This window comes from Natrix helvetica (genome assembly GCF_964273705.1).
Source record: "Natrix helvetica genome assembly, chromosome: Z".
Taxonomy (NCBI): domain Eukaryota; kingdom Metazoa; phylum Chordata; class Lepidosauria; order Squamata; family Natricidae; genus Natrix; species Natrix helvetica.
In genome coordinates this window covers 62846544-62864598 of record NC_138554.1, presented here as the reverse complement: position 1 = coordinate 62864598, position 18055 = coordinate 62846544, and the positions used below count along the sequence as shown (strand labels likewise).

The following is an 18055-nucleotide window of genomic DNA, read 5'->3' as shown; positions in this document are numbered from 1 at the left end:
GGTGGAGCGCAGGCAAGCGTCGTCCCGTCGCCAGGGGCGGGGCAAGAACGTACTTCCGGGTTCATCGCCAAACGGGAGCGCGCGATCCGGTGCGATCCGGCAGGAACCCACCACTGACACTGACAATGTCTTCTTGAATGGTGATGAAACGTTTGCAACCAAACTGCCAAGCTCTGAGTTCAAACCAACAACCTAGATATATCTTCATTCAGCTCCCTTTTTTATTAACCTACTTTTGACATATGCTATCTTCTACTTAATTTATTTTTATTCTGGCTCTGTATGATTTTCTTTTTAGTTGATTATTTCTTTTTATCCATCTTTTAAGGCTTTTATCATTCCAATATTTGAATCCTTCCTCAAAAACTATGGTGACTTATTTTCCCTCTTCTCTTCAGTATCTATACTTTTATATACTAACACATTTTTTTTTCTATGATCAGCATAACTATCCTCTATTGACCAAAAATCCAGTACTTCCATAAATCAAAACACATTTGCTGTTTACTTAGCACAAATCAAATAGCACAAATGTGGCTGTGGTATATATGGTATATATGGAAGCGTAAAGCATTGGATTCTTGCCTTCCGAGTCCCCCCCCCATTTTATGGTTCAGAAGAGGAGTCTGATTTTAGGCTTGACAAAGGTAAAAGAATTTACAAACCCATTTTTCTTTTGTGATCTTCACCAAGTAGCTCTATTGAATGACTTTTGTTCTTGATAGTCACTTTGCTTGATAAAACAGTGCTTCTCTTTCCTTTTCCTGGTTGATTTTGTGACATGTTGCCAGATGGAGGCCTTTTAACAGGTGGAACAAAGCATTGTGAAGTATGAACTCTCAAATGATTTCTTTCCGTCTCGGGAAAATTCTGTTGCTGCATATGGATCTTAGTAGTTTTGCAATTCTGCATTTCTTTATGTTGTTCTGAGGCTTTTCTCCTATTTTCTTCTTCACGTTTTCTACAATCAACATTTATAATATTTAAGAGTTAAGGGGTTATTTTGAATTTTTCACTGAAAAGTTCTTTAAAAAATCTGCTTCTCATATAAAATCCCCATTTTTAAAAAAAGAATTCAATATTAATTAAATGCTTAAAGCATACAGTAAAACATAGTATATATAAAATAAAATAAGCAATAGAATATATAATGAAGCAGCAATAAAAAGCTTAAAAACATAACATCAGATGAAATAATCAGTTCTAGATGAAGAATTCAGGAATTCAGGAATGTAAGTGCAAAGATCACACCTATATCTTGCTGGCCATATATAGAGTAGTTTTTTCTAATGAATGTTTTGCTTACAATCTGAATTGGATCAATGCAACACATACTATGTAGGTTGGCCTTTGAAACTTACTCAGGAACAAAAATTAATGAAAACGTGGCACTTCACTGCATATTTACTATACAATATGCAAAGTGTATATGGTTCACTGCAGTGATAAAAGTATTGGTTTAAGTAACTGTATCTTACTTTACAGGTTTGTTCCTAGGGATTAAAATTAAGGAAAATGCTACATAAACTGTACGCTGAGAAAAAAGGCTATAACTACAATAAATACATTGTGTTGCCTTTCTCTTTAGTAAAATGTAAATTACTGTATATATTCTTATTTGAGGACTAAGAATATTTAAAGGGTTATCTTTTCCTATAAAGATTGGCAGCCTATGTATTGCATTCACAACAAAAGTCAATTCTTTGTAGAAACATGAGGCAACCATAGTCCACTTGCAGCATCTTAATTCTGAAGAAAAGATTGTTTAGTCCCCTTCCATCCTTTAAAGAGGTATTTTTATTTGGCAAGACATTTAATTTGCCCCTCAATAATATGACAGCTTTCTCTAGGCAGTCAATTTGTTGCAAGCAGAAATCCATACAAGCCGAAATACAAAGATTTTTTTAAAAAAGAAAATAGAAGTAAACCTGCAAAGACAAAATAATATATTACACAATGGACAGATGGTAAATGTCAGATCAAAATATTCTCTGCCATTTTAAACTTTAACTGTTGTAACATGATTTGTGACTGTTGACACACAACAGGCCATTTATGTAGCATGCCTTCATTGATTCCTCTGTTTCAGAAACAATTCCGAAATGTGTTGTTTCAATGAGATGTGGCAGGAAAAAGCCCTAATTTTAACTGTCATTGCTGTCTTGTCATGCATTCTCTACAGAAGCAGCTCATTTAATCTCAGAGCATGAAAAGCTACAAAGTGAGTTGCAAATTACACTTTGGAAAGCTAACTCAATTAGTATTTGACATTAAAAAAGGAGATTATTTAACATTTTTGCAAGAATATTATTACTTTATAGTATACATTATGTGATATCTTTTCTTTACATGGTATAAATACTTTGATTTGAATTCAATATAAATTATTACGCCAAATTTTCTCCTATTAAGCCAAAAAATAAATCAGGTAAGTAAAATTCATTTATACCAAGAGAAATCTGTGAAATGGGCTACAGGGCTCAGAACTGTTGGCTGAGCAACCAGGGCAAGCAGATCAGAACTACTGCAATGTATTTAATCAGTGGCAAATATACAGAACTTGAAATAAAGACATAATGATCTGTTATTATAGATCAAGTCCAACAAGAAGAGAATATTTAAAACAAATGCAACAGTTGTAGAAAGAATACCCAGAATAAGAAATAACAGAGCAGAGGTTATATGATTTATAATATAAAATAAAGCATTCACAGAAACAGAATTGGAAGAATTGGAAAGATTTACCCTGGCCAAAGAAATCAAAACCCTGCCAGAAGTAACTTAGACTATAGAAACAAACCAGGGGGAATTGGCAGGAGAGAAATAGGTGTAGAATTGTTTTCATTCAGAAAGTAGGCTCACTCTCCAATGCCTCAGAAAGAATAAACCCCCTTAACTAAAGAAGTAGAATAATTGAAACAAAAATAACTGAGTAGCTAGAGCAGCACAAAAGCAACACTCCTGCATTGAAGCCCCAATGAAACAGCTATCACAAGTATTAAAAGATGCCAATACTATAATATCAAATATAACTGCAAGAAACAAACCCACTAATGTATAGCACAACTGTAGTTACCTCCAAATAAAGAAACTCTCCTTATGTTCAATACGCTAAAATGCTCTGAAGGCCCAGGGGAATTCCATTATTGTCTATCAGATGTTGCATCATCTACAGGTCAAAGGTACTCTGACTGGTGGGGGTAAAAAATCAGCTCCCATTACATGCTCCAGCACTAGCTCAAAAATGAAGGTACTAGATGATCTCTTGGCATGTAAATTTTGCCAAAGTAACCTGCCTCCTGTTTTCACAAAGAGTGTCAATCAAGAGTTTCCAGATGTTCTTATCTCATTATCTTTAAACAATACTATTCTCTCTTTATGATTTTTTTAAACCAGAGATTTTTTTTATTGGGAATCATACCAGAAATTTACAATAAAGACTTGAAATATTTTTTTAAAGAATTTTTTTATTTTAATTGAACAAAAACACACAAAAAGAATCATCCTTCAATACATCTTGTAGAAAGCGTGTCGATTGGTTACAAATAACTTTCGTGCATTTCTTTCTTAGTCATTACTTGCAGTTCATAATAGATTATACACTTTAAATCAAAAATCTTTATATATCCCACCATCAATATATTACAATTCTCATTTGACTACAATTATTTGAACGTGCTTCTGCCTGAACTTATTCATACTTAAAAACACAACCACATAATAGCACTTGTTAACTATTTCAAAAATCCTCCAATAACATTACTTTTATGACATATTCTGAGTAAAAATCAATTAATAAAGTTTCTAAGCTTTTTTTCCCTACTGTTTAGAATATTATATCCAAGTTGCTTTTACCAATACCAGAGCATGTATATATTATTAAACAATATCCATTAACATTTCCTTGTTGTTATTATAATTAGCTAAATGTCATTTACTATTTATATCCCAACTCCTCTAGTCAAAGCTAAAAAAAAAATTACACCCTTATGACAAAACCTAAATAGAAGTTTGTTACTAAAATTTATAGGTCTTTTTCCCAGGTCACAATTTGCAATCTATATCCAGATTTCTTTTACTATTTTAACAGTACATAGTATATAGCATTAAGTTGTATCCGTTATCATTCCATTATTGTTAATTATGGTTATTTAATTGTCGACGAATAAACATTTAATAACAATCTAAAACAATCTAAAAATTACTAAATTCCTACTTATTGCTCAACCAAGATTAACTAATTTTTTATTATCAACTTTCAATTGTCAACCTGTATCTTTCCAATAACAAAACAGTCTTATCTCTCTTGCCAATTGTGGTGTCAGTCTTCTTTTTATCTCCTTTATAAGGTTTTTAAAGATTTCTCTTCACACTTTGTTGCTTGAAGGATCTATCAGGTAATCTCGTTGCCCTCCAATTATTTTTAAAGTTAGCTTATTTTTGGTTATCTATTGTGTTTCTGAAAGAGATTCTCTTCTTAAATCCGTCATCATTACTCTTTTTTCTTTTTCTGTATCTTGAAATCTGGGGTAGAGCTCCAATTCGTCGAAATCCCTCTTCCATGTTCCCTTCATTCCACTTTCGCCCACATTTGCTCCATTAATAAATTCATCTGTTGTCTTGTCTTTATCTTCTATATCTTCATTCTCCCCTTTAGTTTTTGGGGCTCCAACCCCTTCATCTTTTGATGTGAGGAATACTATTTTTTCCAACTTCTTCTCAATACTCCCATATCCTTCCAATAAATTTTGAATTCCAACCAAAATATTTTGAAATTTTAAGGTTTCCTCCTCTGAATATTGATCCATGTTTCCAAAAAAGAAGAAAGAAAAGAAGAAGAAAAACTAATAGCCACTGCCACTCTAGCCTTCCAAGCCTTTGTTATTTTTAAATTTTAGGTTGATTTAAGCACAATGTTTTTTTTTTGCTCTTCAAAACAGAAGGGTTCTGTTTTGTTTTGTTTCCCCCCCTTTCTCTCCCCTGCCAAAATAGTTCTCACAGGCACCTGCAAAAACAATTCATGCCCTTGGCTCGTTATCAGTTTATATGAACAAATTACAAACCCTTCAGCTACAAAGTCAGTGAAAACAAAGAGAAAAAAAAGTGAGAGATACATTGTTTCAAAAACTCCAGCTTCCGACTTCCGAGTGGCAATGTTGCTACTTTTCACTTTCACTGTCTCAGGCTTAAATGGAATAAAGTTATTTAATAAAATTTAATAAGAAGTAATAGGAAGAATTGTTAAAAACAAAAAGGAAGATTTTATTCCAGAAATCAAAAGAGCAGAAGAAAAAAAGGTTGATCCGTTCACTTTAAGAGACGAAGCGAAAAACGTTATGAGCACTTCAATCCACAAAATATGGTTACAAAGAAAAAAAATGCAATCCAGTATTAATTAATTTTGCAGCTTAATTCTTGCTTGAGGATCTAATTTGGCTTTTTTTTTAAAAAAGGTTTCTTTGGAGTCTTTCCCAAAATAGAAAAAAAATCTCACCAGATGGACTCACTTTCTTTTTTCACTGCCTTCCTTCCGGAGCCGTCCCGACTTCATCAGCCTGGGGCTGCCTATTTACTGCCGGCTTGAAGAACTTTCCTTGGATCAATCAGGGACTTTGCGATGTCCCTGAGATCAGCAAGGCTTTGTCTTTCTGGTCACCGTCTCTACGGGATGGTTTAGATCCAGCTGGACCGTCCAGCAGCAAAAGTGTCAACGGCAGTCTCGGAGTGTCGAGACCGCAGGTTGTGTCATCGCGACGTGGCTCCTCCTTCCCCTCTTTATGATTTTTTTTATCACTTTCTCCAAAGGATATGTAAACATCAATAACATTTCTTTATACAATATACTTATTAACTCCTAATATTTTAATATAATAAATATCACTCAGTTCCACCACATTTTCAATATCTTAATTTTCTATAAACACCAATAAAACCAGTTACCAATAAGATTTAATCAGTCCCAGGATTATATCTCTAGGTCCCCTGAATTATAGTCTTTGAAAACTATATTTTCCAATTTTTTTTACATCCTGTTAATCATAATTCTTTTAGATATACCTAGTAAAAATAAGTATAAACTGGGAAAATATGGTGGTTTGGACTCAGTATTTTTCAGAAGCCTTTGTTAGAACTTATTTTTAATTTATCAAGACCAACCAGAATATTATAATTTCACCACTCATTTTATATAGGCATTGCTGTTTATCTAAGTTCACCAAACTATGCAGAATTTCAGATTCTACATTCTTTGGTAATAAGTCATGGCTTCTGTGTCATTTAAAGACTTTTCACTTGGACTTGCTGGTAGGTACTATGGTGCAGTCAGGGTCTGCACAGCCCATGCAGCGCAGGTGAGTTGATTCCCTGTCCAAGCAGCAGACAGAGGGGGAGGCAGACGATCTGGATGCAAATATATAGCTTTTCCCCAAAATAGGATCTACCCTGAAAACAAGTCCTAGCCTGATTATATATATATATCTTCAGAGAGCCTGGCCAAAGCAAAATTAAGCAGAACTCAACTATATGTAAACCATTTATTTCTCCCTCTAGTAATGAACATAGAAGATATATTTGTCTAAATTCTTGTTCAAGCAAGCCTCTGTAAGATTAAATAATCAGGGTGCACTCTGAATCTTTCTCATAACAGACATAGTTCAAGAAAAAAATCTTAACACCCCCTTCACATTAGTGATTGTGAAACTTCTAGGATTTTATAAAAGAGAACAATTGAATGCAAACTTCTAAGAATGATAAATAATCAAGTAGTGTGCATTTTATTTTATTTTTAGTTAGCCTTGCCTGATTCCTTTCATAGTCTTTTTTCTGGGATCTAATCTCCATTTTAAATGAGCCTTTCCACTGTGTTTTATTAATGCTTGCTCTTGAAAGCTAAGTCTTTTTCTCTAAACCCAGTATCTATCTGTACCATTTGCTGTTGTGTTTTCTAATAAAACCGAATACTATTTTAAACCGAAAAGCTTCATGAGATTTTGGATCTTTGAGATTGTAATCAAGCAACAAAAATAGGTCTTTTTAGACAAGTGCAGATTATTAGTTTTTGCATTTAAACTGTCCTTGCATTTTCAATTAAGAGGATGAGGAAATAGTGTACAAGTTGTTATTTCCTGCAATTATTGTGTGCAGTTATTTTCACGTACCAAAATCAGGAGAAAAAAGAAGATGGTCCCTTTGCTTGGGTTGCGATGGACACCAAATAGAAAACAGTTCTTAACTTAAACCAAATAGCCTTAAACTGGTTTTAAAGTTTTCCGTCTTGCTTTTGATGCATTATCTCAGTGCAACTGCAGTGAGCACCTGTTCCCTTTCCAGACGCTAGTAAATTCCTCTCCCCTTTGTAGCAGTTCCCTCTTGTTGCAGCCTCATGGTCTCTCCTCTTTTCCCTTCTGAGGCTACAGTTTGTATAGGAGGCATGTACTTTCCAGCCTTGATTAGTGTTTACTGAAAATATTTTTTCAGAAACAAAGCTTCACATAGGAAATTTGTCTCAACCTGATGTTCAGCATACTTTTGCATCAAATTACTAAACCTGGTTGAGAAGGCTTTATAGGAAGATTCTTTCTCCATCTGTTATCTTGTGACTGTGGAGATCATAACCCATATTTTGGAATTGAAAATAATTTTGCCTTCTCAAGACAGTTCTGGACATATTTCTTAAAGAGAAGCTTCTTACGTTTCTGTCAAACTCTTAAATCAAGGGATATTTGAAACAAATTACATAAGGAATTTTCCCTCAAAGAGAAGTCTCACCAGGAAAGTGCATTTGTATAAGCATCAGCATTAATATTCATTATGCTTAAATAACAGCTTGTTTTTATGTAGTGTGCAGCCAGTTTCTGATAACAGACTCACAAACTTACATTTTTCTTTTACCAAAGTAATAAAGAAAAAATACATTTCAAATTCAAGATTTCTGGATAGAAAGCAGATATCAGAGCTTATTTCAGCAAAACAGTTGTAGAAATAAATCTCAAATTCAAGAAGATCCAACAATAATCCATTTTCAATCAAAATTTCCAAGGTAATCAACAGATGACTGATGGAGGTACAGAGAATATATATATATTGCATTGCCCTGAATATCTTTCTTCCTTTTGTACACAACAAATGTGTACAAAAAAGAAAAAATCTCAATACCAAATACATGTAATATTAAACATAAAAAAGAATCCATCCCAGCTGAATGCTGAAAGATACATAAAAATCTAATATATCCCCCTCCCCTTATATAATGGGTCTACAAATAGTTGAATCATTCTTCCATCTGTCTGAGGTTGGTAAAATGAGGATCCAGATTGTTGGGGGCAATATGCCAACTCTTTGAACCGCTTAGAAAAGGCTGTAAAGCACTGTGAAGCGGTATATAAGTTTAAATGCTATTGCTATTCTCAACTGTAGTAGTTAACAAAAATGCTATATTATATAAACAAATATCCCTGATGTGGAAATCTATTTATCTAATAATCAAATTGATCCACCACACACAAACCTATACACATATGTATAAAACAATCAAAAAATTATTATAAAGTTAAAACTAATCTTCAAATATCTCTGTTAACCATCTGTCACTGTCATTGTATTTAACATATAGAAAAACCAATAGCTGCACAAGAAAGTTACAAAGATATTAAAGAAAAAGAAAAAAGCATATAGGGAAATTGTGATTATTAAAACAACACAAAAGAAACTTGTTAAAGTTGTTATTTATCTCTTACTAGGCTTTAAAAAAAACTTGGTATTCATTGAATACTTTCATTTAGAGAAAATTGGGAGGAAGAATTATAGATAATCAATGACATGGATTGGGCCTGCAGGCGAATGCTGTATGCTGTCTATATGGATAGGGGAAAGGAATATTAGAGACTGTCTTGGTGGAAATACTTTTCTCATTCCCATTGTCACTTCTGATATCAATGTAACATTATTACTAGATTAATAAGATATTTACATTTAGGAATGAGCAATTCCCATGGAGGCAAGGTTAATTAGCAATAGCACTTAGGCTTATATATCACTTCACAATGCTTCATAGCCCTTTCTAAGCAGTTACAGAGTCAACATATTGCCCCCAACAATTTGGGCCCTCATTTTACCGACCTTGGAAGGATGGAGGGCTGAGTCAAGCTTGAACTGGTGAGACTTCAACAGCTGAACTGCTGGCAGTCAGCAGTCAGCGGAATTAGTTTGCAATACTGCATTTTAACTACTGCGCCACCACGGCTCAGTGGCAATCTAATGGAGGCAAGGGCACAGGCAAATATTGCTGAGTGCAGCAGACAAACAAATTAAACGTAACATTAAGCACTTCATTAGCTCCATATACAGTATTAGACCAGGTTATGGGGAAGGGAATTTTAACCCCTTCCTCCTAATTTATACAGGCGCTAAAAACCTTTTTGTTTGCCTTGATAGTAACTGTAGTTAGCACCAATAGCAGCTTTCTAAGCTCAGTTACAAATGGCATGTTTCTTTATGTATAGTGGAAATGTAGCAGTATCAAAGGAAAAGTTGTTTGGAGGCTTTTTCCTGGCTGCACCAACTCTCTCTTTTCAACTGTGATCCCATGATGTTGTTTTATTTCATTTTCAGCCTGTGAGACAGGTTTAACTTGTCCTTAGCTATATTGTGTTACAGTGGTGTTTTCCCCTTATTTCCACAATGTGCAAAGGCAACCTCATGTTAAAAACTGCTAAGGTCTGTCATCTATTATTTTGGAGGGATATCAGAGCATTGAAATAAACATAAGAGAAGAATTGGCAATTGGGACATGACAAAACAGCTTTCTATTTACTCAAGAGCCGTGGTGGCACAGTGGTTAGAATGCAGGAATGCAGGCTACTTCTGCTCACTGCCGACTGGCTGCAGTTGGACAGTTTGAGTCTCACTGGCTCAAAGTTGACTCAGCCTTCCATCCTTCCGAGGTCAGTAAAATAAGGACCCAGATTGTTGTGGGCAATATGCTGACTCTGTAAACCACTTAGAGAGGGCTATAAAGCACTATGAAGCATTATATAAGTCTAAGTGCTATTGCTATTCTTATGAAGGGTGGGCAGAAAGCAATTAATACTGAAACAGTTGTTTGCCCCATGTGCCCCAGTGTTGATATGGATCACCACTTCCTTCTGCACATCCTCCTCTGTCATCCTCTCTCTCTATTGCTTCCCCAAGATATAATTACATGATGATTATTTTACTTTTTATTTTTCCCTGTAGCAATAACTAGTTTACCGGAGAATTCAGTAGAAACCATTTAGAAGTATAAAGCTTATTCATAACAGCATTTAGTGTATGTTTGTGTGTACATACCTTTATCCATTCGCATATGTATGCAGGAATTTACACATTAAAACATATTTAAAAATTCTTCAGGTTTTTGGCCCTATATCAAACTTACTTGGCAGCAGCATCTTTCCTCAACTGATCATGCTTCATTAGAAGGTTTTTCCTATCTTGAAAAGCTTTTCTAACTTTGTATCCTTTGTAGACTGCCTGAATTTTGACAGCTGCAATATCTTGAATGGCAGCTATAGATAATGCACCGTGTTCCAACATGAACTGAATTACTTCGTGATGACCTCCCAGCAGGGCAAAATCAAATGGTGTATATCTAAAAATAATAGAATATTGTTACAGAACTGATCAAATAGAAAAGAAAGTACAATAATCAATATTTAATTAATTCAGTATCCACTAACTTACATTCATTCTAGAAATACAATGACAGAAAGAAATTAATGCAGTCAATGAAGTTACTTACTGCATTTGATTCGTTAAATGCTTCCTGCATTAACACCAGCGGAACCGCATGAAGCTTCCTGCAATAACACCAGCAGAACTGCAAAAAACTGCTGCTTGGAAAATTGTATATTTTAAGAAGGTACTTGGTTGATACCTAAGACGTTGGCAGCCACCCATATCAACCATTAGCACCAGTCAATGTTATTTGCATTTTTGAATGTTCAGTTAACTGAGTTTCATGTTTAATGAATAAAGTATGATGACAATAACAACAACAACAACAAAAACAACATTAACAGTTCCTCAACCAATCTTTGGTGAGATTGGTTGAGCTACCAATTTCACCAAAGATTAACCAGATGATGATGATGATGATGATAATAAAAATAAATCATATAATAGTATTTTCTAAACATATTACTTAATTGTTAATACTAAATCAAATTAATAATAAACATATCATAATAAGCCCTATTAATAAAATTAATCCTTCTTTTATCATTTTAAATGTTCCAACTTCTGTTTCTATTAGTTAACCATTGATAAAATAAATCTTGTGTTTCAAAATATTCCGTATCTTCCTTCTCTTTCATTTCAAGTGTTAATCTATCCATTTCTACACATTTTAGTTTTTTAAAAAATTATCTTGTCTTCTGTAGGATCTCCACACTTTTCCAATATTGTGCAAATACAATTCTGGTCACTGTTAACACATGTAGTATTAGATACATAGTCCCTTTATTATATTTTTCTAGTATGATACCCAACAGAAATATTTCTGGTTTTAAATCTATATGTTCCTTTGTCATTTTTTTCTACCCAGGTATGTATTTTTGTCCAGTATGCTTTTGCTTTTGGGCAGATCCACCACATGTGGCATTACAAGCCCAGAATCTGATTACACTTCCAAAATTTAGCTGACATATCTTTAAACATCTTGGCTAATCTTTCTGGTGGGAAGTGCCATCTGTAAAACATTTTATATAAGTTTACTTTATATGCAATAGACATTGTTAATTTATAATTTCAATCCCACAATGTTTGCATTTATCCAGTTCTATAGAATAACCGAAGTTTTTAGCCCACACTCTCATTGTTTCCTTTACTTGCTCCTCTTCCATTCTAATACTCAGTAGGTAGGTATAAACTTGAAATTTGTCATCAGTTCCTGTTAGAATCTGGTTCAATTATGTTGGTTCATTATAAAAACCATATATTTTAACATTTTTTAAATATCTTGATTGTATTTGTACTTGCAGCCATCATGTTAAGTCTATCACTTGACTATTCAGTTCCTGTTTACTTTTCAATTCCCCTTTCTCATTCGGAATATCTTTATATCTTATGATCAACCACATTTGGATATATCAATGCCTCCATCATGGAGAGTCAGGCTGGTATTTTCAAATAGTGTTATACCTTAATTTTTACCTATACTGAAAACAGAGCATTTCCAATGTAGTGTCTTTGGAAATAAGTGTGTATTTTATTTTTCCCATACCATAGAAAGATGTGCCATCCCAACTGCAAGTCGTGATCCTCCAAAATTAATAATCATCTATGTTTCAAGGTTATCCATTCTTTTAGCCATATAAGTGCAGATGCATGTTAATGTAATTCCCAATCTGGCAGCCCAAAGCCTCCTCTATTACTACAGTCTTGTAACAGTGTCAGACTTATTCTTGCTTTTTTTATCTTGCCAAATAAATTTTGATACTAATCTATTTAATTCCCCGATGTATTTCTTTTTCGGCGTTATTGGAATGTTTGGAACAGGTATAGTAGTCTCGGTAGAGTATTCATTTTAATATTAGCTATTCTTCCTATTAGTGATAGCTGCAAGTTCTTTCCACTTTTCCAAATTTAATTCGCTGTATCAATTTAACATAATTATCTTCTTTTATAATTGCACATCTCTCTGATAAATGAATACCCAGATATTTTACTTTCTTCACTATCTGAATATCTATCTTTGCCATTAAATCTTTTTTCTGTTTATTTGTGAGGTTTTTGACTAGAATTTTAGTTTTCTCTTTGTTTACTTTTAATCCTGAAACTTCCCCATAGTCATGTATTTTCTTCATTAATTTGGGTCCAGCTGTTTACAGTTCTTCTATGATAAATACAAGATCATCTGCAAATTCCTGTAGTTTGTATTTTTCTTTCTTTTTAATCTCCATCCCTTTTATTTCTATGTTGTGCTGAATATTTCTGTTTAACACTTCCAATGTCAAAATGAAAGGGACAATGGACATCCCTGTCTTGTGCCTTTTTTGATATTAACATTCTCTGCAGTCTGTTTAGTATATATTGCCTTGATCATATTAATAAATTGTTCACTAAATTCCATATATCTTAATTGCCATATCATAAATTTCCATTTTACATTAAAAAGATCAGAGCCATTTGTTTTTCAGTATGCACTTCATAATATTCCAACACATTCAAGATTATTGTTTCTACAATTTTCAAAACAATTAAGTTAAAAAAATAATAAAAAGTTAAAACCGGCCAACTTGGTTTTAAACTCTAATTAATCTGACATATTATCCTAATATAAGCATTAATAAAATTTGTATAGTGTAGCTATGTCCAACCTGAACACCTCCAGATGTTTGGGTCTATTGGTCCTACAATCCCCAGTCAACATCATAAGTAGCATAGAGGTTTTTTTTATTAAAAGTATTTCATATTATTTCCTGTCATAGTTATGTCATATTAATGTACATATCCAGCATGCAGTATTGAAAGGGCATGTAAGTTGCAAGAAGAATAGCTTATTGTTAAGTTCATGGTAGAGGTAATTCCAAGGTAGCGCTTTTCTGACTTATCCGTCTACAACTGTTGCAGCAGGATTGATCTAACAATATGATCAGAAGAAATCCCAGAAAGACAATAAAGATATTATTTAATAAATAATACCTTTCTTCATTATTTTCCATATGATTGGGAAAGGCACCAAATCCTAACAGCAGCTTTATAGCATCAAGGTAGCCATTGTTACATAACCAATGTAATGCTGTCCTTCCCTGTGGTCAATAAAACAAAAATATATATAAATAAAATAATTTATATTGCCAAATTCCAGTTCTAACACAGAAATCATCAGACTATATTCATTCTTTACCTTATTTTGAACACATAGAGGTGCAGAAAATAATAAAGTAAAAACATCTCACAGTAATGATAAATTATGAATGCTAATTTTTAAAATATTTTATAATTTCCTCTAAATGAAGATAGTGGGGAAATAAGGGGAAACAGTGGAAAACATCTAATATTTAAATGTTGTGCCTCATTATACTCAGATCTGGAATTTATGGGAGAGCTATGATGAACTAAAGAAGATCTGCAAAAGTGCAGCAATGATGAAGTAACTAGCTCCTTGGAAAGTCTCCAGATAAGAAGAAGATGAGAGATTGCCCACAGGAGCAGACAGCTGCTCCTAGCAAGGAGAATTAACAAGACAAGCAATTTTGCTAGCAACTGTGGCAAAGCACACAAAATTCATTTTCTAATCACTTTCAGAAATTGCCTATTAACTATCTTAAAGCTATTAGAGACTTCCAGAATGGTAAGTTTGAAAAGTCTTCATAGGGTAAATATAGGAAGGAAAGGAGAGAAGGGGAATGATGCACTATAAATAGGAGGATAATGATGATTATAAGGATAACTGTATAATTTAAGAAATAAAATACTACATGTTCTACATCTTCTGAAACATGATTTTTGTCTATCGTGAACAAAAAAATCCTGCAATGGGTAAATACTTTTTTACTTAAGTTCAATTGAGCACAGTTTCTGCTTAACACATTCACCTATTTCTTAAAAAATAAGCTAAATCCTCTACTTCTTTTCCACTGACTTTCTCCAGTCTTTGTGGTAAATATAGCCCTTTATTAGAGCTGCTGCAGCAAGGGTGGGTTTTACCCAGTATGCAACAGTACGGGCGTACTGGTTGGTGAAATTTAGGGTGCCTTCCTGTACCTGATCTTCCAGAGGCCCCGTACTACTACTACTACTAATACTTTATTTTCAGTCACAGACCAAAACATGACCACTACAAAAGAGACACAGCAGCCAGTCACCAAAAGTCTAACTAAGGGAGGTTATAGCTCTCTCCTCTAATGGTCACAGCTCTCAAGAAAAACCTGGAAACCTGAGAGGTGATGTACGAGGAGACATCCCCAAGGCAATACACAAACAAATCACAGCCATCAGGTCCAGAAGGGACGATTTCAGGAAGAGACAGCAACCTAGATCTGTCCGCGCTATACATAGGGCAAAATAGAAGGACATGCTCCGCTGTCTCAACCTCGGCTCTGTCACAAGGGCACAGCCGCTCGTTAATCGGAAGTCTCTTGAAATGACCATCCAGAAGAGTTGAGGGCAAGACATTGAAGCGAGCTAGGGAAAAAGCTCTTCTATACTTGGGAATGGTTAGGGTATAAAAATAGGAAGCCATCCTCAATCCATAGTTATTAAGTTGGTTGAGAGTCAGGGGGGAGCAAGTTTTGTTGGCTCTGGCTCGTAGATATTGTAAATCAATGTCCACAAGCTGCTGGACTATCCTAAATTGGGCGTCCTTGAGGTCGTAGTTTCTCAAGGCATCCTCCGTGAAACCTAGCAGATGAAGTTTCTTCAGCAGCTCTTTTTCCCAGCGAGAAATATGGGAGTCCGCGAACACCAGGGAGAGGTAGCTGCCAGGAACTGCCAGAAAGAGCACCCAAAACCACCATTTAAAGGTGTAAATCCAGGTCATATATTCCACCGATCGAATGCACAGTTCCAGGTATATTGGGGCAAAACCAACACAAGGGGGAAGACCTAGAAGTTTTCTAAGAAAAGCAGCCTGGGTTCTTTCAATGCAATCCTTGAAGCCCATATCCATATGGGAATACCGTAAAGAGTTTGGGCCAGGGTTTTGGCTTTGTAAATACATAGGGCAGAAGGAATGAACTGGCCACCCTAGGTATAAAAGAATCTTAAAATCTGCTGGTGACTACAGGAGGCCAAGTTCAGCACCTGGGTTTGATGTCTAGTCCAGGCACCAGTGTTCTGAAATTGAATACCTAGATACTTAAAATGGAAAACCTGCTTAACAGCATTGCCACTGATATCCCAGTTATACAATTTCCGGGCTCTTGTAAACACTAGTACTTTCGATTTATCATAGTTAATAGCCAAATGGTTTTCAGCACAGTAAGACCCAAATGCAGAAAGTAATCTTTTCAGTCCTGGCCCTGACAATGAAAGGAGAACCGCATCATCAGCGTAAAGAAGAAGCTGGATCTTTGTAGTTGTCAGCTTCAGGGCTGGGACTCAATATGTCCGATGTAACTGGCCAGGTCAGATAAAAATATATTAAACAAAAGAGGAACCAGAACACATCCCTGCCTTACTCTATTCTTAATTGGGATAGGATTAGAAAGTTCTCCCTGCAGACCACACCTGACCTGGCTGGAGGTGTGATTGTACAAGGACCTAATTAAGAACAGCAAACGTCTGTCAATAGAACTTTTAAACAGTTTTGACCACAACAAACCCCTAGGGACTGAGTCAAATGCTGACTTTAGATCGATGAAAGCAGTGAAGAGTTTGCCACCTGGTATAGTAGTATATTTGTCGACCAGGTGCACTAGGGCAAAGCAGTGATCCAGTGTGGCACAGCCCGCTTTAAACCCAATTTGTTCAGCACCAATGATATTGGATTCCTCAACCCAAGTGAAGAGTCTGCGATGGAGATATTTGGCATACAATTTCCCAATAATGGAGAGCAGGCTTATGGGGCAATAGCCAGCTGGGTTGTTTCTATTTCCTCGTTTAAAAACTGGCACAATAATTGCTAAGCTCCAGGAGGAAGGTACTCTGCCAGAGGAATTAATATATGTAAAGAGTCTTGCCAAAAGAGGAATCCACCATTCAGGGTTGGATTTTAGCAGATCAGGGGAAATAGCATCAGGGCCAGGAGCTTTGCCTGACTTGAGTTCAGAGATAAACTCAGTGATCTCAGCATGGGTCACAGGTTTCCAGTCAGGGGCTACAGGAGACAGCTGTGGGTCAGGCATGGTTGAACTTGCTGATGCCTGGTAAATTGCCAAGAAATGGTTTTCCCAGTCTCTGTTAGAGATGCAGCATAGAGGGAGTTCCCGATGGCCCGGCAAAGAGCTGGCAGTAATTTGCCAAAATAATCGGGTGTCCTTCTGCTGGATAGAGAGGAGAAGTAAATCCCACTTCTCTCTCTCTTTAGCTTTCTTTTTCTTAGCAATTAATCCTTTGTACTCCTGCTTCAAGCAGTAGTAGTCCTCCAGTGGGCGTTTGTCCCCTTGGTTGCGGTAGAGCAGGTAAACCCGTTTAATCTGGTTACTAAGCATCAAGCAATCTTTGTCAAACCAAGTATTACTTCGTGATTGATATAGACCACTCAGCCCACAGACAGCTCCAAGCTCCCTTTGGACACTGTTAATTAGTGATTCAAAGGCCAAGACTATCTCTGAGCCACTGCTTGCTAGTACCTGATTATACAAGTTGAGACACTCCAGAGATGATAAAAAGGAGTGGAACTTTCTTTCAATATTGGGAGACCATTTGATCCACCTTGTGTACGAGGCCACATAGGGATCTAATATCTGAGGGCCCCTAGGGAGATGTATATTTGAAAAAAGCTCAATGATTGTAACCAGGGGGTAGTGGTCACTCTGCGTAAGCAGTCTACATAAAAAGCACGGACTGCCTCTCTTAAGGGTCGAGATACCAGTACAAAATCAATAACACTACTCCCACGTAAGGAGTTAAAAGTAAATTCGCCAGCCAGATCACCTAGGGTACTCCCATTAAGAATTATCTTGTTGTGTTGGGCTGCTAAAAGGGCTAATTGGATGCCAGCAAAATTTGTTAATTCGTCCTTAGAATGTCTGGCTGAAGTCAGAGGACCTATGGCCTGGAGGGTTTCTTGGGGGTAGAGTGCCTCTATCACTGGGGAGACTTGAGCTCCCAGACGGGCGTTAAAGTCACCCCCTATTAGGATGTACATTGCTGGGAATTTAGTTTCCGTACAAGTAATATAGTTCTCCAGCGTGCCCCATTGAGCCTTGATATCGGCTTGCTTCCTTGCCAGGGGAAGATAAACATTGAACACTTAACAGTTTACTACGTCCTTTCTTAATTAAAAGTGCCATAGCTAAAGAGCCACAGGGGGGTAGTTCCACTGTCTCCACTTCCAAAGAAGTAGAGACCAAACAAGCTAGACCACCCTTAGGCCTCCCTGCCGTAGATTGTCGAATAGCGGCCAATGAAA

General features: G+C 35.7%; 1 protein-coding gene across 2 annotated transcripts in view; it reads right to left on the bottom strand.

Moving 5' to 3' along the window:
- Nucleotides 1-18055, bottom strand: part of INVS (inversin) — a 102298-nt gene that overhangs the window by 9960 nt on the left and 74283 nt on the right. For both annotated transcript variants that reach the window (XM_081970089.1, XM_081970090.1), the window contains 3 exons: nucleotides 13681-13787; nucleotides 10415-10627; nucleotides 666-961 (listed from right to left, as the gene is read on the bottom strand). In XM_081970089.1, coding sequence (XP_081826215.1) covers nucleotides 666-961; nucleotides 10415-10627; nucleotides 13681-13787 — 616 coding nt within the window. The remainder of the gene's footprint in view (nucleotides 1-665; nucleotides 962-10414; nucleotides 10628-13680; nucleotides 13788-18055) is intronic.